The sequence below is a fragment of the Pelobates fuscus genome, chromosome 2 (assembly GCF_036172605.1).
Source record: "Pelobates fuscus isolate aPelFus1 chromosome 2, aPelFus1.pri, whole genome shotgun sequence".
NCBI lineage: Eukaryota > Metazoa > Chordata > Amphibia > Anura > Pelobatidae > Pelobates > Pelobates fuscus.
Window position 1 is genome coordinate 326,183,605 of NC_086318.1, and position 24,795 is coordinate 326,208,399.

The window sequence follows — 24,795 nt, forward strand, 5'->3', positions numbered from 1 at the left end:
GTAAGTCTATGGAATGTAATCCCATCCATATACTTATAAATAACCCCGATAAGTTCTTAGACAAATATGGCAATTTATTTGGGTTTCAAATATACGGGACGGGTTTAGATCCTGGGACAGTATTGTTTCTAGGGATAGAGACTGATACGGTATCCTCCCAAACTCATCAAGTATACCATTCCTTTTATGAAGAGATGAGTATAGATAATAAGATCCCCCATAATGCTAAAAACCTGTTTATTGATTTAGCCGAAAGTATTGCCGGTAGTCTTAATGTTACCAACTGCTATGTGTGTGGAGGTACTAACATGGGAGACCAATGGCCTTGGGAAGCAAAGGAGGTAATGTCCGGTTCTGAGGCAGTTGACCAACTAATATCTACACAAGCCGATTATCATATGAGTGTTAGAGGTAAATCTGAATGGAGATTAAAGACCTCCATCATAGGTTATGTTTGCATAGCAAGGAAAGGAATAATGTATAATACTTCTGTAGGAGAATTAACTTGTCTAGGGCAAAAAGCTTATGATGATGATACAAAGAATACAACTTGGTGGTCGGCTTCAAATGTCTCAGAACCATCTAACCCGTTTGCTAGATACGCCAATTTAAAGGATGTGTGGTTTGATTTATCCATCACATCTACCTGGAGAGCCCCAGCAAATTTGTACTGGATCTGTGGTAAGAAAGCCTATTCGGAGTTGCCACAGGACTGGGAAGGGGCATGTGTGTTGGGTATGCTCAAACCATCCTTCTTCTTGTTACCGATTGAAACAGGTGAGACTTTAGGTGTTAAAGTGTATGATGTGAATCATAGGAAGAAAAGGGGGCCCATAGAGATAGGCGCCTGGGAAGATGATGAATGGCCTCCCCAGCGTATTATAGATTATTATGGGCCAGCCACGTGGGCAGAAGATGGTACCTTTGGTTATAGAACCCCTATTTATATGCTCAACCGAATTATAAGATTACAGGCGGTGGTTGAGATTATCACCAACGAGACATCACAAGCGCTCAATCTTCTAGCGAAGCATAACACCAGGATGAGGACAGCAGTCTACCAAAATAGATTAGCCTTGGATTACCTTTTGGCAGTAGAGGGAGGTGTATGTGGGAAGTTTAACCTGAGCAATTGCTGTCTTCAAATAGATGACGAAGGGCAAGCAATAGCTGAGCTTACTAGCCATATGGTTAAACTAGCGCATGTGCCTACTCAGGTATGGAAAGGGTATAATCCAAGTAGTTGGTTTGGTAGCTGGTATGAGTGGTTTGGAGGGCTTAAGGCAGTGGTAGGTGGAGTCCTACTGATTTTAATGTTGTGTCTACTCCTGCCGTGTCTTATACCCTTAGTAGTTAGGTCTGTGCAAAGCCTGATAGAAAATATAGCAGAGAGGAAGGCTGCTGCACAGATAATGGCGATTTATAAGTATAAGGCTCTAGATCAGGGAGAACCAATGCAGGAAGATGAGTGTTAAAAGATTCACATCATAAGATAAGTCTGGTCTGGTTCAAGGTAACTTGCGGTGTATGCAAACCAAGGTTAAGTGATGCCTCAAGTAATTGTGAAATATCAAGAGGCATCAAAGGGGGGAATGTGGTAGAATCTCGGTAAAAATAAATTTAGTAGGCCGAGATTACCACGTGGCATGTGTACGTGCATATGCTGACGTATCGATCAGTTGGTTGCACGAGGCAAGATACGATCAGTAGTGTACGGAGCATGTGCAAGAATACAGGATGTAGTATTCCCCTCCTCCATTGTGCTGGACAAGCCATGCGGTCAAGCAGGAAGTTAATTCTTATTTGTATTGATTGGTTAAGAGAATGTGCGGGTGGAGCTTAATATGGGAGGAGTTATGTGCCTATATAAGGAGCCTGCACTATTGTCCGGGGCTCAGAACTTGTGGTATTTTGGTGACATTAGTCCCTCTGAGTCCCGATCGGTGATCCAATAAAGAATCTCTTCCTTCCTGAAGAAACCTGTGTCCATCTCTCTGTGCTTCGCTTCCGTCAGTTTCTCCGGTATCAACACTTCTTAAATTGATTACACTTAAGGGATTAACATAAAGGCTCTCTAGACAAATGTATTATTATGAAAAAAATAATAAAAAAAAGGGTAAGAGTGACAACCACCCCTCAAAAACCCCGTAGAGGACATGAAACTGGTTTGGGGATACATTATTGCAGACTAGGTAAGTCTCCTCTGCTCCAGCAGGCTTATTTCATACACAGTTTGGGGAGGCACTTCCTTACTTCACTACACCTCTGCTACTGGGGAGGGTATTAGCAGTGAGATAGACATTTACTTTTTAATATATATAAATAGATCCAATCACTGACATTTGTTGAATATGTTGTTTTTTCTCGGCTTTCACAAACATCTGGTTGGCCCCCACCACCCCCATCATCTCTGAGTGCTCTCTACACCCATAGCTCTCTGTGTCCTCTGCTGTGTGCTCCTACTCTGACTGCCACTCAGCACTAGGAACAGAACGTAACCTAGGCAACGCACGAAAACCGTGTGACGTGATTCACGCTTAACTTGGCATGAGCCTCCTTCCCTTCAGTAATGGGGATACGTCACGCGCGCACGCGCACTGGAACGCAAGGAAGCGCCGCGTGGACTTTGCGCATGCGTGCTGGCGGCCCATGGCGTACCGGCACTCGACAGCCGCGCATGCGCCCTTCGCTCCATAGGCCGGGCTACTGACCAGGAAGCGAACAGCCGCACTGTATAGAGCCATATGCGGCTCCAGAGCTGCGGAGTGAGTACCCCATGCTTTGGATCTTTGTAACTGAGTAGAATGGTTGGATTGAGCTTGACGTGGAGCCCAGCTGCTGGCTGTGTGATTCACATTGCTGGGGAAGTGCTGTGGTTACCAAGCATGTACCTGGTGTCTGACATGTGTTAACATGGATGGCTACGTGACATGGGTGTTGTGATCACTGGGACACATGCCAGCCTGCTCCCACATACCCTCTGACCCTGGCCCTCTTTATATAAACCCTCTCTCTGCCTGTCTTCTCTCACCACCTGATCTCTCCATAGATCCTGCTGCTCTTGCAAACTAGAATTGTATACTAGAATTACCCAATTAAAATGCTTACATCTTCAAAGCAGTTGATATATTCAAGATAAGTGCTATATTTTCTGTGACATTTAAGGACCACTATAGTGCCAGGAAAACAAACTTGGCGCTGTGGACTCTGCTCCTTTGGCTGTCATCGGCTGAATGCGCATGCGCATTCAGCCAGTCTATAGGAAAGCATTCTCAATGCTTTCCTATGGACGCTGGTGTCTTCTCACTGTGAAAATCACAGTGAGAAGCGCCTCTCGCGGCTGTCAATGAGACAGCCACTAGAGGCTGGATTAACCCTAAAGTAAACATAGCAGTTTCTCTGAAACTGCTATGTTTACAGCAGGCAGGGTTAATCCTAGTTGAACTTGGCACCCAGACCGATGTCTCTCAGCGCTGGGTCAGGGTCTGCCCACGCTCCATCCCGCTGACGTCATCTGGCAGGGGAGACCTATTGCGCATGTGCAGCCGGCGACGGGGAAGACCTAATGCGCATGCGCGGCAATACCACACACGCGCATTAGACCTCCCCATAGGAAAGCATTGAAAATGCTTTTAATGCTTTCCTATGGGGATTTCAGCAAGGCTGGAGGTCCTCACATAGTGTGTGCTATAAACCCAGAAGTGCCCTCTAGTAGCTGTGTAGTAGACAGCCACTAGAGGAGGAGTTAACCCTGCAAGGTAAATATTGCAGTTTATGAAAACTGCAATATTTACAGTTGCAGGGTTAAGGGTAGTGGGAGTTGGCACCCAGACCACTCCAATGGGCAGAAGTGGTCTGGGTGCCTGGAGTGTCTAAGTCAAACTAAGTCATAGTTTTTCTTTTCAGTGATAAAGTTCCCCTGAGCCAGAATGTTAGAAGTAGTTGAGAATTACAGCAGCTCTGAGTATTTAATGAAAAATAAACTCATTATGAAAGACTACTTTGACTTATGGGTCAAGTAAAGATTGACTAAAAAAAAGGTGGAGCATCTGCAGGAAATATGCACAATTTGGCCTGTGGAGAATCTCACGGACTCAATTAATCTTCCTTTGATGTTTCTTCTGTACTTTTCACATGCTTCAGGTTGCTATAATTTACCACAGGTTCCCCTCCCAGCTTCCCCCCCAAAATTTGCAAATAATATGGTTTCTGTCAGGGAGTGAAACTAGCATCAAACCACCATGAAATCTTTGCATACTTGCAAAGCTTATGGTGCAGTGAGTACCCTGCACCCACTCTAACTTTGACAATAACTTACAATTATGAAGATTCTAAAAAAACAAACAACCCTAGCTAGCTCTGCCACAATGAAGGAAGTTTTACTCTCTCCTTTGCTTTATCAATGTATTTCAATTTGCACTTTCCACCTGCGCATGCACAAGCAGGACAGCTCTCTCACTACCCCCTGAGATAGCTGAGCTATGACCAACCATGAAATCTTATACACAGGTTGTATTACAAATATATGAGCAGGCTGTGTATAAACTGATAGCAGTTGATATATAATTTTCTTGAGCATTTAGTTATTTCAACAGAATGAGTACATCTCAGTCTACACACCATTGATAATCTTTTTTTAAAATCAGTAATCTATCTACATTCACTCTGAATAAATCTGATTTAAAACATCTGATAGTTAATTACCAGAATTCAGTAATATTTGCCAATTAGCAGTTTAAATTGTTAAAATCATAATATTTTTCTTAGGGATACCTCCAGTGGCCTCTCTTCAGGTGGCTACTAGAGATGCTTCCTGGGGCAGTGTGCAGCACTGACATTCAGTGTCTCCACCCTCTGCATGGAGGCACTGAACTTTTATTCATAGAGATGCATTGATTTAATTCATCTCTACGAGGAGATGCTAATTGGCCAGGACTGTGTTTGTCTTGTGCTGGCTCTGTCCCTGATCTGCTTTCTTAACAGTCACAGCCAATCTAATGCTTTCCTATGGGAAAGCATTGTGATTGGCTCAGATTACCACTTCCGATGACGTCAGCCATGGAGGCAGATCGGGGCAGAGCCATCACCAGCAGACTGGAATAAAGGTAAGATTTTACCATATTTGTTGGGGCAAGGTGTAAAGGTAGTGTTTTTAACACTATATGGTCAGGAATACATGTTTGTGTTCCTGACCCTATAGTGTTCCTTTAACCCAGGCGGTTGCTTGCATCCACCACAATTTTCATGCCTCTATTTTCGCCTGGCGCTTTAGTTGCCAGGAGCCACGTCAGTTCTTTAATCTCCTGCATGCACAAGAGTACAACACTGAGGTCTTCAAGATTTTGAGGGATCCTCCATAGACAAAGCCTGAATCCTACAGCCATCATTTGTGACGGATGTTGTGATGGACAGAAGTTAACAACAGAGTTCTGCCTTTAGAACTTTACCATAAACATGTTTACCATAAACATGTCTTATGGTATCTATATTTATGAAATACTGAAAAGTGACAGATTTGCTTTAATAAATGGAAGAAATGTTTTATTTATTGGGTTAAATAGGGCCGCACTATGAAGTTAGCTCTTTCTCCCATAAAGTTAAAATTGTACTGATTTTGTAATGATAGCAGATGTCTGCCTACAATTCAGTCAAACCAATTTGTACAATTTTGGTCCAACCGAGTCTTCAGTCAGTCGACTGCCAGTTGCCAAATATGAATATATTTTAGCGTCAATGTGTTGGTATTCATAATTCAGGTTGAGATTTTGGTTATTCAAGCCCATTCAGACAGACTGAAATTTAATGTACATTCAGTCTGATTTGGAGACTGTCTGATAAAGTCAAAATTTTGGTAAATCCTGAGAACAAAGTTCAGATTTTGCAGTCTGAATGCCCCCAGATATTACCTGATCATATTTCAGGGTCCATGAAGACATGGTTTGATGAATTTGGTATGAAGGAACACTAGCACCCTGCATAGAGCCTTGACCTCAACCCCAGTGAAACAAATGGGATGAATTGGAGCACAAATTGTGAGCCAGATTTTCTAATCCAACATCAGTGCCTGACCTCACAAATACTCATTTGGCTAAATGGGCATATATTCCCACAAATATAAACCAAAATAGCATGTAAATCTTTTCCAGAAGTGTGGGGGCAACTGTGTATTAATTCCCATGGTTTTGGAATGGAATTTTCATCAACCCCATATAAATATGAAGGTCCACATACTTTTGGTCATATTCAGGGTTATTCACTATAGTGAGAATTCAAAGTAAATTTCAAATTTAAGGCCGAATTTGAAAAATTCTCTGTCAGCTAAGCTTTGTTAGTCTACTTTTGCCCAAATTTAAAAATTCTCATTAAATTCACTTTAAATCCTCACTATAGTGTGTATAGTGAGTGTATATATCTAGATAATATATGAAAAATAATAGTAATTGGGATGGTCTCACACATTATAGTACGTATCAGAGAGTAGGCCAAGTTGTGTGAACATTTTCGTAAAGTCTAATTGTTCAATGGATTAAAGCAGCAGCCCAGTCTACGTGTCCTGACATACACTGACCTCTACACACACTTAAAGGGACACTATAGGCACCCAGGCCACTTCATCTCGTTGAAGTGGTCTTGGAGCACTGTCCCTGTCCCCCTTTGTCCTGCAATGTAAATCATTGCAGTTTTATAGTAACTGCAATAATTATCTTGCAGGGCTAAGACTGCCTCTAGTGGCTGTCACAGTCACTAGAGGCACTTCCTGGTAGTTAAGTGAATTTTGGTCTCCTAACTGACACTAGATGTACTCACGGTATACAAAATCCCCATTGGAAAGCATTGCTTTCATATGGGTAGGTCATAATGCGCTCACAGCACATGCGCATTAGCGCCCCGTCGGACAAGGCAGAAGCCAGCCCTGTGCCGAGGGACATCGACTTCGAAATCGGGTAAGCAATGTGCTTACCTGCGGCAGTGCTTAAGAACGTTTTTTATTTTTATTTTATTTAATTAATTTAAGCACCCAGATCAACATGTTCTGGGTGCAAAACTAAAAGAATTCCACAACCTGAAACCACAGGGATTTTTAACTTTTTTTTTTTGTCATTACCAATAATGGTGGTAAACAAGCACAAAGTACAGATTACATTTTAATACTTGACGCTTATCTTGCCAGAATCGTATATGTGGATAACTGGTTTACTTTATAAAATTGTACGTACTTCATATAAGTATCCAGATTAAATGATGCACCATAATTTTTGTTTCATATGTTATCAAAGATGTGAGAAAATGCTGAAATTGTGTTTTTGTAAAAGCATGCCATTATTTGTCAAGACATTTGGCATTGTTCTGCTTAGAGCTACTTGAAAAAAGGTTTTCAAATGTATTTGAAATGGAATTATCTAGTTTAAAGAGGCAGTCTACACACTGACATCACTATATCGTAAAGTAGCACTCCAGTGTTAAAAATAAACACGTTTATTTATAATGCTGAAGTGTTGATGAGTAACCTGGGACCCCTTTCCCCCAACAGCTGTTTTATAAAACTGTAAAATAGATACCACAAAGGCATTATGTAAAAATGTGTTGTGTTCTGAAAAGTGGTCTAAACTACTAAAAATGGAGACCAGTGAAACCAACCGGCAATTGGTGACTCCACTCACTCATTATTACATAATTGCACCATTTTTCTGAACACACTATTTATATATAACCAATGTTGAATCCAGTGCTTCTGGATGAAAATAAGATTAGATAAACCAATTTTAGATAAACCACACATATAGTATCTTACTTAAAGTTGTTATAGTGCCTTTAGTCAGTGTGCGCCGGGTTTTGCGTCACCACTAAATGGCATACTCAACGTTTAGTTTAAATTAGCCAACGGTAGCTTCCAGATGGCTCCATTGATGATATGGTGGAATTTAACAATGCTTCCCCCTCGTACCAGGTATTGGAGCTGGAATTGGCTGAGAACACTCAGGTGATGTTTTTAGCCTATCAGTGCCTGCTATCTCTGGTGTAGTGTGAAGTGGAGCATAGCTCTGCCTATGGCATTTTGTTATTGGAGAAAGGAGGCTAGGGAACTAAATTCAACTAAATTAGTAGAGGTAAACCCTTTCACAGTGATGTGGGAATTGGCACCTGAGGACGCCAGGTACCTTAACCAATTCAATCCACCTAGGTGGCTATGGTATCTATAATGTTATTATAACTGGAATTTATAAAGCACCAACAATTTGCAGGAAAAACAATACAATATACACAGACCAATACATAAGGTAGAGGGCCTTGCCCATGAGCTAACCACTGAAAATCTTTTATACAAAGTACCTGTGTTGATGGCTTGTGAGCTTGCAATCTAGAGCAGGGGTGGCCAACCTTTGGCACTCCAGATGTTGTGAACTGCATCTCTCCTTATTTGCCAGCTATAAGTGCATTTTGTGAGGTGCAGTCCACATCTGGTGTACCCAAAGTTGTCTACCCCTAATCTAGAGGTTAAAATGGGAATTTGAAGACTAGAGGTAGCAGGGGGCATGTTAAGGTTATGATTAGATATAATTACAGGATAATTAGGGATTATTCTAGTGTTTAATGACCGAATAATCAAAATTTTATTCAAGACAGGAGGCAAATATTTGCTTTACTTTCCTTACTCAAACCTCCCTGCAGCAAAGAAATGGTTAACAATGTAAAGTAAAATCAACCAATCACAGAGTAGGTATCATATAATAATGGATGGTGAAGCTCCTCCCACTTCCTCTTTCGATGATGCAGCCGAACAACTGAAGTCAACCTTGTAAACGTGAAAACGTCCTCAGCCATGTAAACCCGGAAATAAGCTCATCTGGAGCCGAATGACCTCAAAAAGGATAATGTAGAATCTTCACACTTTAATGAAGGTGAAAGATCGTGAAAGTATGTTGTCTAATAATTATGTCAATTACGTTGTACAAGCAAAATAATAATCACTATCAATGTCAGACACAATCTGCAGAGCGAGATCAAAATCCTAGGAGATAACATAGCAACAGAATAAAATATGTGAGTCAGTAAATAAAGGTCAAACGGAAGATCAAGCAGAGTTGTCAACCCCAGACAGGAGGGAGGGATAAGAAGGGTGGGAAAATATTCACCTCCTGTCTTTAATAAAATTTAGATTATTAGGTCATTAAACACTAGAATAATCCCTAATTTTATGGCAAGAAAGGAGGCTTCGTATTTGCTTTTTTTTTTTTAACGCCCAGAAAGCAGAGCAAAAAGGGCATGAGAGCCAGGATGAAAATAGAAGCTACGGAAGGTAGATTCTCTAGACCTATCTGCAGAGGCCAAAATATCTGAAAGGGCACCTCCTGCGAGAAGTGCAGTGGAGGCCACCAAACCACGTACAGAGTGTGCACCAAAGGAAGCGTCAATATCGGAAAGACCAAGTAGCCATTTAATCCAATGAGCAATAGAAGGACTCGAGACTGGTCTATGTGGAGGAACAAAGGAGATCAAGAGGGGTCCCGAAGCTAGTCAGCGTTACATAGCAGTGTAAACAACGTGCCACACAAAGAGAGGGTCTATCAGGGAAGTATGGGTAGAACACGAAGGCAGAGAGGGTCTTGGTCCTATGGGAGTGTGTGAAGCAAACACCCTCGGGTGTGAAATCGAGAGCATGGACATCAAAGGCTTTGACATCCGACACTCTCTGGAAGGAAACCAAACAAAAAGAGGAGAAGGGCAAGTTTAGCAGAGAGTTGCCTTAGGGTGAGCTCAGAGTTAGGCCACGTTTCCAAAAATGAAAAAACTAATGACACATCCCAAAACTGGGAGTATCTAGGTGCAGGAGGTCTGGCAAGTCGAATACCACGCAAAAGTCTGCAGAGGGGTGTCTTCCCACAGAGGAATTTTCAACAGGGATGTAAGCTGTGGAAATAGCAGAACGAATGAGATTGATAGTTCGATAGGACTTACCTTGGTCAAAGAGTGAGGATAAAAAATGTATTACGTAAACTGCAGAGGATGAAAAGGGATCAATATTCCTTTCCACACACCAGCTAGTCCAGATCTGCCAAGTCGAGTGGTAGGAACGTCATGTTCCATGAGCCCAGGAGTCCCATAAAAGTCCTTTAGCAGTGTTCGAAAGTCCTGAGACATCCCTGGATCCCCTGAAACGGTCCAGGCCACAAGTTAAAGGTGACCTTGCAGGATCAGAGGATGGAACTCTCCTGAGGGACCTTGGAGGAGGTTGCAAGTCCGAGGGAGGAGAAGGGGAAAGTTCACTGACAGTTCGAGCAGGCTGGGGTACCAGGGCTGTGTTCTCCATAAGGGGGAAATTAACAGGACTGTGACCCCAAGGGCTCTGAGTTTTTGCAGAGTTCGAGGAATCATGGAAAAAGGAGGGAAAGCATATGCTCCTAGGCTTTGCCAAGTTTTAAGGAAGGCATCTACTGCTTGACAGGAGGGGTCTGGAAGCCAACTGAAGAAGGCCTCGATTTCATACGGGACGCAAAGAGGTCCAGAACGGGAACCGCCCAATCGGTTGATGTAACGGACTGCGGAGATATTGTCCATCCTGAGGGTCAGAGAACAATTGTATGCATCCTTCGCAAAGATGCGGACTGCAAAGTAGCCACCAATTAATTTGAGGCAGTTTATGTGCAAGGTCTGTTCTGAGGGTGTCCAAAGCCCTCCGATGGAATGATTCCAGCAAGTCGCACCCCAACCATAGAGACTGCAATCCTATTCCAATATGAAGTCCGGTAGGGAGCCAAAAATTGCCTTCCCGTTCTATGCCTCCATATTGTGGAGCCACCAATCCAGTTCCAGGCGGACTTCGTCCGTCAGCGATATCAGTTGATATAGTTGTAGAAGGAGATCTTTGTAGGTAAAAGGTTTTGGGGCGTTGCATTGCCCTGTAATGTAACTGCCCGGGAAATATGGCTTGGATGGAGGCAGACAGGAGACCAATGACCCTTGCCAAATCTCGGAGATGGATGTGAGGAAAACCCAATCATTTCTAATTGTCCTTCTTGATAGACTTTATTGTGGAGGACCAGAGTTGGAGAATAGCATGTACGGAGTCTAAATGAATATCCCAAAAACTGGATGGGTTGTGAGGGAGAAAGGCAAGATTTTTCTATGTTTATCACAAAATCGAGGTTCTAAAGGAGTGAGGTTGTCATTTCTGTATGATGTTGGAGAGTGAGAGGATCTTGAGCCATAATTAGAATAGCGTCCAAATACACTAGGGAATCTGATGCCTTGAGAGCGGATTAGTGCCATGACCAGTTTCATCAGTTTCGTTAAACACCACGGGGCGGAGGAGAGCCCGAACGGGAGGCAGGTGAATTGCCAGAGGTCGTCTTGCCAGAGAAATTGAAGATAACACCGATGAGGAGGTGCAATTGGAACCGTGAGACAAGCGTCATTGAGATCGAAGCGGGAGAACCAATCTCCCTCGCAGAGAAGGTCGCGTAACAGATGTATTCCCTCCATTTTGAAATGATGATAATTGATTGAAAGATTTCATTCTTTTAAATTGATGACTGGATGAAATTCCCCTGATTTTTTTTTTTTTTTCTTGACCTGGAAAATATTGTTGAGAATATGGGATGGGTGGTCGAAGGCTAGATAGCCACTTTGTCTCGGAGTTTGCATACATCGATCTGCAGTCGAATCGTCCATTTGGAACATCGTCAGTGGCATGGGGCTTTCTTGAAAGGATTCAGACACGAAATCTATGAGAGAACCTGTAACTGTCTGAAGGATCCATCAATCATGGGTTAGTTGTGACCTCTGAGGGGAAAAAATGGTATAAACGACCTGCTATAGGAACATGTAAATAAGGAAGGTTGATTACCTGAAGCAGTTCGTCCACGTAGGGAAGCAGATCCGCGTCCTCTGATGGGACCTCTGCGAGGGAAGAGCTGCCTGTAGTAAGTTCTGTATTGGAACAATGGGAACGAAACACTCTGCGTAGTGATGAGTGGGCTTTGGTGTGGGAGGTAAAAATGACCATATGCTTATTTAGATCTCTAAATTTGTCTCCAAAGAGAAGGCCATTAGCCTCAGGGCCCAATTCTTTAGTGCCCAGTTCAGCCAATTTAGCAACTATTTTATATAGAACGGCTTGGCGCCGTTCTGTGGACATAGCTACGTTAGCATTGCCTAATTGGCAGAGGGCTCTCTAGTATCAAACGCGGGTTACATGACTTATCTGTCAGAGCTTTGTCTGCTAAAATATTTGAATCAGGGGCCCAGCAATATCCATTAATCTATCCTTGGCGACCTTGAGGCCTTGTTCAATGCCCTTACGAGGGTCTTTACCGGATCTGGTCAGAAATGTGACATGTATAGGGTCAAACTCGGGTGTAAGAGCAACCTTGTCAGGAATGATTGGACGGGGACATTCAGCCCTGAGTTTATTCCTAACCTCTTTATCAAGAGGTTTACAAAGCCTTAGCTTGCAAAATTGGGAGTCTAGCAGGATGTCAGAGGACTCATCGTGCTGAGTTAGAATCAATTATAGTTTCAATAACATATTGTGAGGGGGCATTAACTCTCTCATTGAAGGGAGTGTCATCATCAGAGTAACCAGCGCTATATTCGTCTACTACTTGTAGATCGTGTGAAGTAGAACCCTCTAAAGGGTCTAATTCTTGATGGCCTGCGAGGGGAGTAAGACTTAGTCTGCGGGCTTTAGCCGGCGCTTTGCCCTTACCGGCTGAAGCGCTGTCACTCTTTGTGGGCCTTTTGTGGGGTGCCCCTTCATGATCAAAAGGATCAATAGTCATCAGAGTCTGAAAGGTGTTGTAGTGTGGGCTTGGGTGCCGGATTGGGTTGCTCCTGTAGGGCAGCTAGGGCCTTCGGGATTGACTGTGCAATAGCTTTAAGCTCTTATGATATGGAAGCGTCTGAAATGTCAGACATGTTATTAAAGGACCACTCTAGTGCCAGGAAAACATACTCGTTTTCCTGGCACTAGAGTGCCCTGAGGGTGCCCCCACCCTCAGGGTCCCCCTCCCGCCCGGCTCTGGAAAGGGGAAAAGGGGTAAAACGTACCTTTTTTCCAGCGCTGGGCGGGGAGCTCTCCGCCCCGTCGGCTGAATGCGCACGCGCGGCAAGAGCAGCGCGCGCATTCAGTCGGTCGCATAGGAAAGCATTTACAATGCTTTCCTATGGACGCTTGCGTGCTCTCACTGTGATTTTCACAGTGAGAATCACGCAAGCGCCTCTAGCGGCTGTCAATGAGACAGCCACTAGAGGATTAGGGGGAAGGCTTAACCAATTTATAAACATAGCAGTTTCTCTGAAACTGCTATGTTTATAGAAAAAATGGGTTAACCCTAGCTGGACCTGGCACCCAGACCACTTCATTAAGCTGAAGTGGTCTGGGTGCCTAGAGTGGTCCTTTAAGTTTGATAGACCCTTTAATGACAGATATTAAAAACTTTTTTTTTTTTACAAAACACCCTTGGGGTAGCCAAGATAAGTAGTATGTGCACAGATAATCGGGGTTCGCCTAGCTTCAACAGGGGTTCACCCTTACTGAAAAATACATGGTAAGAAAAAAACAGAAGTATAACGGCATAGAAGTGGGGTTTATCCCCTAAATAAGTGGGGTTAGGCACTGTCAGTATTTATTCAAATAAAATTGGGTACAAGAGTAAGATGTATCAATTTAAACAATACAATTCTGTTTTTAATAGCAAAGTAATTGGAGCAGATTCACCTGGGAGGCGAGCAGCAAAGAAAGAGGAAGTGGGAGGAGGTTCCCCATCAGTTATTATGATAGTACTCTGTGATTGGTTGATTTTGCTTTACATTTTTAACCATTTCTTTGCTGCTGGGAGGTTCGAGTAAGGAAAGTAAAGCAAATATGAAGCCTCCTGTCTTGCCATAAAATTGCAGCCACTGGTAACATCTGTAGGGGAATGAAGAGGTTATTGAATGTCTTGAGCCTGTTGCTCTGTTGTTTCTGTTAGCTGGTTTGAGGATTGAGGCCTAAGGAACAGGAATGGTGATGGACACACTTATGTGAAATTATTTATTATTATTTTATTATTTATATAGCGCCATCACATTCCGTAGCGCTGTACAATAGGTGGACTAACAGACATGTAATTGTAATCAGACAATTGGACGTACAGGAACAGAGTGGGGCGACAGAGCCACTTTAATATACTTTATTTTGTGTGTATTGTAGGTTTTGGCAAACTCCAAGACCTGGGAGCTATGTCCTGATCATTTGTATTATTTATTTTGTGTGTGTGCTGACTCCAGAATACGATTCATATGGTTTTTTTTTTTGTAAATCTGTTTTTTTTATTTATGAGCATATGTGACATAATATGAAAGTAAAGTAAGACACGCAGGTCTGGGCATGTAAATAAAATAAAATGAGTAGAGTACAAGCAGATGAAAACCAAGATTCCGTGAACAGAATATACACAACCGATAATACACTTATTAACATGGTAACAAGATCCATCCTTACGGGGATCAAATGTTAGCATGGTATCCAAGACGAACGTGTGCAATCGTTATATACAAAAACTACACCTGTATTTACATTCGAGAATTTGCGTTCTCGTTACCCGGGAGGAGTACACCTGGTGGTATACCTGCCATTATGCATACGTGTAGGTGTAAGAATTTGCTTTTAAAGGCGCCCCAACAAATTGTCTGAATCATAGATAAAGGGTTCGGTATACAGCAGTCTAGTAGTCGGCATGCAGGCGAATAATTCTAATAATAGTGGATGTAGCATCATGCTGAGGCAGCGATGTTCCCGACACCAGGCCTAAGTCGGGGCCTGAAAGAGCACCCAACCCGAGCCTAGCACCCGGAACAACGAGTTTCCCGTTAACCCTCACTTTCGGCAGAGCTCGTGCGTTGTCCAGGTATCCCTCCACCTTAATTGAGGCGCTCGGGTCCTCTCCCCTGTGCGTCGTGATAGATATGTTGAGATGGCATGTAATATGGGTGCTACTCCTGCACGAGGGTGGACCAAGTCATGCGTCTGACCAGTCGGTGGGAGTGTAGTGGACAAGTGTTCGTCATGTGAGCCACAGTCCTGTTAAACAACAGGCATCGATCCCACAGATTGTCTTGGGATTACGTATCCCCAGGTGAACGTCTTTGCGTTCGTCATGTTACTCAGTAAGCGTATGTTCTTGTTACGATTCATATTTGCTGCTAAATTTGATTTTGATTCTTACATGTTATGCAAGAAATTGATTATTGCTTATAATAGTTGACCATTTCTAAGTAGAACAAAGTGGAAAATAAGTCTTGCATAGTCTATTAATTTCTCAGGAAAAAAAAATAAAAAGTATACTTCCTCTATGAAATGTCAAAGCATTTTCAAAGTGCAATTTGATCTACTTTAATTTTATACCAGGTTGACTTGAAAGTAATTGCCAAAGGGATCTTGAACATTTCCTTGCAATCTGTTACAAAGCTTTTTGGCACTGATGGGCTTCCCCTTGCAGTTGTAAAAATTTAAATAATGATTTCCCATTCCGTATCCAAAGCAGTGTAATGTTATATCCTTTGTTAGTCATTGAACTTATGATTTAATTTCTTGAAATCGGCTGGAAACATTGGCCACTACTGATAATGGAATGACACGATCTGAAAGAAATAAAAAATAGGTTAGTCAAGTCCTTGTTAAGTGGATTATATAATAGCCTCGGGGCAAAGCACTTCTTTTGGCTGTGAATATGCAGGAAGCCGGATTTTATTTTTTATTTTTTCAAAGCAAAGATGCATGGAAGCAAACAAAATGTTTTCTGTGTTCAGCTGTTTTTTTTTCTTTTTCCAAAAAGTATTTATTAGTTTAAATGTCTGTGATCCGTGGGAGTACTAGATGAAGGGCAAATGCCATAGCCTCTAAGTACATTTTGACTATAAACTCCTCTAAAGCCGAGCAGAACAAAATAACTGGAAGTTAAACCACACACTGCTGTAATATCAAATGCGCATAAAATAGCATATATGACACAAATCACCATGGGACTTTTAGGCAGAAAAGCCTCATCTGACTGTAAGATAAAAAAAAAAAAAAAAAGGACTTTAAACGTTTGCCAAAAATGAATTGCTTAAAAAGATGCTTGCTGATTTAGTGGAATCGCCGCAGCTTAGGTCTGGGAGCATGCTGATAGTCATGCAGGTTAGATGTAATCATGCCTAAGGAAGCACTGCTACTTCTGTCCATGGAAGTTAGCACTGTGTCTGCTCATCAGATGTTTCAACACTGACATACCCTGAAAGAAGATGGCTTTTCTTATCTAAGTAGGGAAAAAAGCACTATAGTATTTTGGAAGTTAAAAAAGTTTGGAATGGTTTTATCATAACTATTGACACATTTGCTTTGAATCTAGGAGCCAGCTAAAAGCCAGGAGCCATTTTTTCATTTTAACTAACAAAGCTTTATTTTCAGTAACAAAAATAACAGATCTTAGATGGACACTATAGTCACCCAAAGCACCACAGCTTAATATAGTGGTTCTGGTGTCTATAACCTGTCCCTGAAAGCTGTTCAGTGTAAACACTGCCTTTTCTTTGAAAAGGCAGTGTTTACATTGCTGCCTAGTAACACCTCTAGTGGCAGCCCCTTACACGGCCTCTAAAGATGCTTCCTAGTCCAGTGCACCTACGTTCAGCATTCGCGGAGCGTTCCTCATAGAGATGAATTGATTTAACAGTGAACAGTGCTGAACAGATTGACAAATAGCCAGACGCCAGTACAAAATTCTTAGTCGCCATGGCAACTTGGCACCTGGGATTTGTTGAGACCTGTTTTATTGGAATTATTCTTGCAACTTGTGAAAGCAGGGCTTGCCAAATCTTAAAGGGATATTACAAGCTGTAAGTGACCACATTTTCTAATATATTATAGAAAATATGCCAGTAAAACATTTGTTAGCTCTGTCCAGTAAATCCGTAAATCTTTCTTATTTTTAAATATATTTTGTATTAATATTATCAGAAAGTACATAAAAAGAATCATTAACATACATTACACTCATCATAGGTATTGGTATGGAGCAGGTTACACAAAAAGATAAAGACAGCATATACAGCAGTCAAACTGTCCATACATATTATCTTATTATAATAATTAGCCCAAATTACAAATAACCTGCACCCTTCACCCATCTGCCCAGCTTCCTCACCAAACCCCCAGTAATCCTGATTTTAGAGGATACTCCAATTCCACATATTAAACATCATCCCCAACCATATCTTAGAGGAAAAGCCCTAGAACATAAAAAACGAAATAAGAGTGAAGAAATATTCTAAAGGCTATAAAAATGAAAAACCCGGGAAGATGGGGTATATCCGGGTCACAAGCACACACATCACACATACATAGTTCTGAAATTCCCTGGGGAGGTAGGCTGATGAGTAGCCTAGATTATAAAGAATTTTGTCCAAGGGCTAAACAATAGTCATCCCAGATGGCCCACCTATAATTCGGGGCTATATAAACCCCTAATTGCCCGTCCTCTCTTTCTAATGCTCTATTTTTCTGCATCATCCTTTCCACATCTAACCACTTTGGCAACCTCCGTGCTTTCCAATTTACAGCAATCAACCATTTCGCTATTGAAAGAGTACCAAGCAGGAGGGATTTTAGTTCTTTTGTACGGTAACTAGGTATGAAATGAAACTGAGCCAATTCTGGGGTTAAAACAATCTTTTCACCAGAGATACAAGACACCCCATCTTGTACCTCCTTCCAATATTTTTGTATATAAGGGCAAAGCCACCACATATGTAACGCTGAACCTACTTGTTTACAACCTCTCCAACAGAGTTTAGAGATGTCGTCTTTCTTCATTTGCCATAGTTTAAGCGGCGTTATATACCATCTATTCACAATTTTAAAATATAATTCCCTATATGAGACGTGTTTAATTAATTTATCTGTTGAGACAAAAGCAGCCAACCATATCTCCATGGGCCAGGATTGATTTAATTATTCCTCCCAAATTCTTACATTCAGAGGTTTAATGTTTAAATCCCCGTCTCGCAAAAAGCTGAAGCATTTCGATAACATATGCTTCCTATTTGTTGAACATATTATTTTTTCACAAGAAGTCAACTGTTTTAGGCAACAAATCGATGAACACATGCTCAATTTCAACCTATTATATTCTAACCACATATTAGCTGGAATATTAAAATTAGACTGAATATAATCAAATTGGAGGAATTTATCAACATACAGATCTCTTAAGTATCTACATCCCGCTTTTAGTAGTATCTCTAGCAAAGGAGATTGAATCTTCTCCTGAATCCATAAAATAGGCGTGATCGGGCTTGGAAATGGGATCAAAGAATATTTATGATTCAAATTCCGCCAGCCTTTGAGAATATGTCATAATGGTGAGTTTTTACTATATACTAAACCACTAGTTAAGTCATCACGATAAAGAATTGAGTTCAGATATATTTCTTTGTAAAAATAAGCTTCTGTCGATACCCAATTATTATTTTTTACCTCTTCCTCCCATCTCAATGCATGTGCCAGAAGGGCGGCTTCCTGATATTTCTTAATATCTGGGTATGCGATCCCACCGCCAGAAAACTTTTTAACCAATATTGGTAGCTTAATTCGCATTCTTTTATTCTGATGAATAAATACATCTATCGCCCTTTGTAGATTGTTCAACAAATAAACGGGGCAGTGCCAGGGTATGCATTGCATGATATATGTGATCTTAGGTAATAAAGTCATTTTAGTCGCTGCTATTCTACCTGACCAGGAGATCTTGCGATTTTTCCATGTAGATAGTACTTGCATTATATTAGAATAAACTAGTTGAAAGTTAACTGTTATGATTTTTTTCATTTCGGCAAATAATTTAATTCCTAAGTGAGTTATTGAATGTTGCCAATTAAGCTGATAGAATTGGCTGAGAAAATTTTTCTCAGACCGCCCCATGTTGAGACACATCGCTTCCGTTTTTCTTACATTTAATTTATAATTAGAAATTTCACTATATTCAAATATGACCTCTTGAAGAGCTGATAGAGATGTTCTACTGTTATTATTACATCATCAGCGTAAAGAGAGATTACATGAGATTTTCGATTCACAACTATTCCTGTTATATCAATAGATTCCCTTATCGCACCCAATGGTTCAATAATCAGAGCAAAAATTAAAGGAGACAATGGGCAACCTTGCCTAGTGCCATTTGAGATGACCGAAAATTTTGACCCGTTACACATGCAGAAGGAGATGTATATAAGGCAGCTATTGCCTTAGAGGCAAAATCACCTAAGCCATATTTTGACAGGGTGTGGAACATAAAGTCCCAATCTACCCTGTCAAATGCTTTCTCAGCATCCAGTCCCACAAAAACTGCAGTTGTTTTTTTTTTTTTTTTTTAACCAGTGAAATTAAGTTTAAAAGTTTCCTAACGTTATCTGAGCCCTGTCTCCCCTGAATAAAACCTGTTTGGTCGGAATTTATCAAATTGTGGATATGTTTATTCAGTCTTTCCGCTATAATTTTAGCATAAATCTTAATATCCACGTTTAATAGAGAAATAAGTCTAAAATCCCTGCATTCAGGGGTTAAGTTGTTTGTTTTGGGGATTGTTATTATTTGAGCTTCTAGCATTTCTGGGTGTGCTCGGCCAGCGTTCTTAATTTCGTTTAAAGTTTGACACAAATAGCTGGATATCTCCTCTTGACAGAGTGAATAAAATTGATTAACTAGGCCATCAGGTCCAGGAGCTGAGCCAAATCTCAATTTAGAGATTGCCCATTTAACTTCCTGTTCTGTTATATCTTCATTTAACTTTATCAACTCTGCGTAAGAAACCCTAGGGAGATGGATCTTATCTAAAAATTCCACAATTCTCCTTTTTTTCCCCCGCTATATTAGAGGAATTCAAATTATAAAGATCACAATAATATTTCTCAAGAAATGTATGCATATAGAAAGAATCCCAGGCACTCACTGTGATTGTTCTTCAAGCAGATTTATTGCAACGTTTTGACCTCAATGAGGTCTTTTTCAAGCTTGAAAAAGACCTCATTGAGGTCGAAACGTTGCAATAAATCTGCTTGAAGAACAATCACAGTGAGTGCCTGGGATTCTTTCTATATGCATACATTTCTTGGGTTTTTTTTTGCTGACCCTTGCCCAGTAGCACCCTGTGTTTAAATTGATGTGATTGAGTGCGACCCTATCTCCTTTTTTCAATAATATTTCTCAAAACATGCGTCAATATCATCAGGTTTAACAACCAGTTTTTTTATTACATAACAACTTGTCTATTCTATTATTGTTTAGTTTTTGTTTCAACTTACTAGCCATCAATTTCCCTGCTCTATTTTGGCCGTGATATGATCTTTGTTGGGCAGCCCATAAAGATTTATCTGCCAATAATTGTTGAATTCCCTTTATTTGTTATTGTAGTTCTCGTATTTTATTTATCTTTGTCAGATGGAGATTTTTTATTTTCTCTGTCCAATATCACCAGTTCTATATGTAGGTCTCTTAATGATTTACCTCTCTGCTTCTTTAAAACTTACTGCCATTTTATCATTATTCCTCTTATGTAGGCTTTATAGGAAAGCCATACTATTACTTTAGAATTTACAGTTCCATCATTTCTTAAAAATAATGCAGCTGTTTCATTTTTTAGGTTTTTAAATATTTCCTGATCTTTTAATAGTTCTATATGCATCCTCCATGATCTCTTGTTCTTGACAGGAGGGTCGATATCCAAACTTACTCCAACCATACCATGATCAGACCAAGTGATCACTATATTTCTGAATATTTGATCTTTGAAATACCCTGCCCATCTACAAAGATATAATCCAATCTGCTATACATTTTATGTCTATGTGAAAAAAATGAGTAATCCCTCTCTAACGGGTGAAAAGTTCTCCATGTATCAAAAAGATTGTAGTTTAATAATAACCTATTAAACTTCTTAGAGTTTTGTACTAGATAAGGATCCAATTTTATCTTTCCCAAAGAGTTTCTGTCTGCAGATGGATCCAAAGGCAAGTTAAAATCTCCACAGACAACTAAGGTCCCTATAAAAAATGTTTTCATTACTTTCAATGTCTCAGTGAAAAAATAAATTTGCCCTTTGTTAGGGACATACCCTGTGGGAATTAATCAGGCTTGCCCATAGCAGATATCGTCCTTCTTTATCATCTATGACAATATCCTCTTTTATTGTTAATGATTTATTAAATATTATTGAAACCCCTCTCGACTTACTTCTTGAGTAAGTTGCATTATAGGGATTAGAATAATATCTATTACCAGAAAGAGGAATTTTATTAGTCTGCCAGTGAGTTTTCTTGCAAACATATAAGGTCCGGTTTGCCCCTAAACTGATTTTTGAATGCTATACTTCTTTTACCCATTGTATTTAAACCCTGGACATTTTGACTAATGATCCTGAGAGTCATAGTGAACCAAGCTCACCTCAACTCTAAAAGCTTTCTAAGCCACCTCCATCAACACTTCCCTCCCCGTGTCTCGGAACCTCCCAGATAGCATAATACACGCATTCATACACATTCATCCATAAAATAAAAAAATGGTGTGATACAATCATCATCTTAAAGGATCTGTCTACTTAGAGAAACCCCACTTCTCACACTACCTCCTCTGGAAGTGGCGGATACATCTAAGTTTGTCGAACTACCTCAGTTCGAGACCTTGGCGGAGGTCTCCCGTCGACTTGCCGATTGTCTCTATATTCATCCTCAACAACAGCCCAAAATACAGCCCTACCTATTTGGATCACATAATAAAAGTGGATGCAAAATAATCTACCAAATACTAATACAGCAAATTCTGCATAAAGGCTCAATGAGCCCCCAAAACCAAAATACAAAACTTAGTAATCCGCTAGGAAAGAGAAGGAATAGAAGAGAAAAGCATCTCTGTATACTAAAACCCATCGGGTAAAAAACAAAACAAAAAAAACCCCTTACAATACCCATTCTCCCAATTACCATACTCTTTTCATCTGTGATTGTAAAATGCCATATGAACCCATTTATAAAATTATAAATTATGTATTTAAATAGTGAAGGGGTTAAAGTAGGAGAGAAAGTACTTCAAGATTGTCTGTCATTCCTGGGGATTTACCGATTATGCTATACATACCATTGGATGTGTCAAATTATACAAATACATCTATATGTTTTCTATATTAAACATTCTACTGTAATATCCCCCTTAATTAGTAATAAACATTTACTCCATAATAGTGACATATCTTGTGCAATTTTCCAGTTCCAAAAAAAAGAAGGCAACAATATTTACTGTAATATATTACATATTTATACATTTAAACTCATATGGGCCCTTCAGGCCGTAATAATGACTTTTTTGTGAAGTTTTCCAGTGAGGAAAAAAAACCCAGTAATATTTACTATAATATGATATATATTTTATAAATTTAAACCCATAAGGGCCCTACAGGGCCGAGTTATAAAACCTTAATTTACCCTTAGTGAAATCCTTAACTAAAATTTGTCAGTGTACCAGTGTTAAACCTCCCTCAAGGTAGCTCAGTACTACCAAGAGAGCAAACTAATTATTATTCATATCCCTTAAACCAACAAAGCTAACACATTTTATACGCCTTTCCAACAGATTGAAACCTGATTGAGGCAATTTTACTCCAGTAAAAATATTGCCCAAAACCAATTTAAAAGTGCTAAACTATTACTAACAATTACGTACCTTAATATCAAGTATAAAACTCTATACCAATAGACCTTTTGATGCATATGCGTGGTTACTCTATCCAAACCCTAAAAGAGGAAGAAAAAAATAAAAATCTTTCTGTTAAGCGAAGTCTGAACTTATTCCACAAATACCTACTATGTAATTGCATCATATAAGATAAATATTAATGGCTAAGCTGATAGTGGTAGCACCATGCTTACTAACAGATCTGTGTAGAGATCTTTCAATGTAGCTGTGACTAAACACAGATATTTGGCAGAATTCAGCCAACTTAATGGGTTAGTCCAACCACCATGAAATCTTTAGTGATCTGAAGTAGTCATGATGGTAGGAGTGTGTATATGCAGGGGAAGGGAACTCTCTCTCTGTTCTAAAAATGAGAGAAATCCTCCCTCACTCATCCTTGCTATTCCCCCCTTCCCTCTCATTGCCGTTCTCCACTCTGAGCCAGCAAAGTGGTCCAAATTCACTATTTCTCAATGAGCTATTCAGTGATTTTTTTTTTACATGTGACCGATTCGATTAAAGTTCTATATCATCACTGTTTATAGAGCTCCAGCATCTCTACTGATGTACAGATTAAGGACTAGCTCATATGCACATGACATTTAACAAACGGTGACAACTTAATAAAAGTATTAATAATAAAATCACATCAGACAACATACAGCAACTAATAATAACATAATGACATATTTATAAAGAGAGGGGGTAGACAATATTAAACACAAAATATCTATCCTGCCTGCAGAATTAGCAAACGCAAATCTTCCTGAAAATGCAAATGACAAGCCTTGCTATTCAGGCAGTGCATATAGCTGTTGCTACCAGAGGGTGCTATGCAGGCTGCATAGCCAAATACACACCTAGCTAGTAACAAGCATCAGCAGGAGAGAAGAGCACACAAAACAATTTATAATAAACAAACATATTATACACACCCTGCACCTATAATGGGCAAAGGGTGACTTGGACATAGGCATAGTCCAGGGTCCTACATAAAGTGTCCATATGAAACTCCAGGTGATTATGACTACCCTCCCAGTTATGTTGCCTTTGAGACCATATGGCAGCCCCATAATGACTTACCATTTGCAAAATTAGACAACCCAGGATATTCACAATGGTATGGACATCCTTTTTCAGTAGCCATGTTGTCTAAGTGGCCAGTTAGTGTTCATTTTTTTTTTTCACACACAAAAACTGAATTTTCACTGATGATATCGCCGTCATGATACCTGTTACCATTTTAAAGTACTCATATTTGTGTTCAGCAAAGTATCACAAGTTAAACAGTACCCTTCCTGTTGCCCTGCTTTTTTTTTTTTTTTAAAGCCCACGTTTTGCAGGGCAGCATAGTACGCCTGTCGTCGTTAAAGGAACAGACCAATGTTACAAATAAATATACACTGACAAAGTAAAACGTACATGACGCAGAAGCCTCTGTATAAAAGCATTGATTCAATGAAGAGCCATGGTCCCAAGGAGAGAATTGAATTGGACATTGGCTGAGGAAGCTATGCCTCCTCTTTGATGCCACAGGAGTCAGAGGTAAGGATATTTTATATGCAAAGATAAGGTGAGAGTACCTTTGTTTCAAATAGGGACAGGGACACTAATGCGTTAGGAATACAGGTTTGTATTCCAAATGCTTTAGTGTTCCTTTAAACTTTTCTAAACCATTTATGATAATACTTATTTCATTCAGATGAAAATTATAATGAATATGCAATATATTTGCATCAGAAATAAAACCCTTGTTTTTTTTCTTTGCATGTTTTAAAATAGAAATGTTTTTACTCCCCACAATTGATGTTCCCTTGTAATCATATGGATTATTTAACACAGGAAAAAATAATCCCACCGTCTTCCTGTCAATGAAATGATCACTACCTATAATTTACTGAAAACACATTTTCTCTTACTAATGTTAATCATTAAACACATTTCTTATAAATCACAACAAATCACTTTTTCCAGGACAGCTAAATAAATCATGATTTGTGTTTTTTTTTCTTCTTTTTTTTTTTCATTTATGTACCGACAACTAAAAAAACATA

General features: G+C 40.1%; 1 protein-coding gene across 1 annotated transcript in view; it reads left to right on the top strand.

The window, feature by feature from the left end:
- The first annotated feature begins 2,701 nt into the window (after positions 1-2,701).
- ASCC3 (activating signal cointegrator 1 complex subunit 3) overlaps positions 2,702-24,795 on the top strand; it is a 647,451-nt gene continuing 625,357 nt past the window's right edge. Inside the window, exon 1 of the mRNA XM_063443555.1 lies at positions 2,702-2,765. Within this exon, the coding sequence (XP_063299625.1) occupies positions 2,745-2,765 (21 nt within the window). The 5' untranslated portion in view covers positions 2,702-2,744. The remainder of the gene's footprint in view (positions 2,766-24,795) is intronic.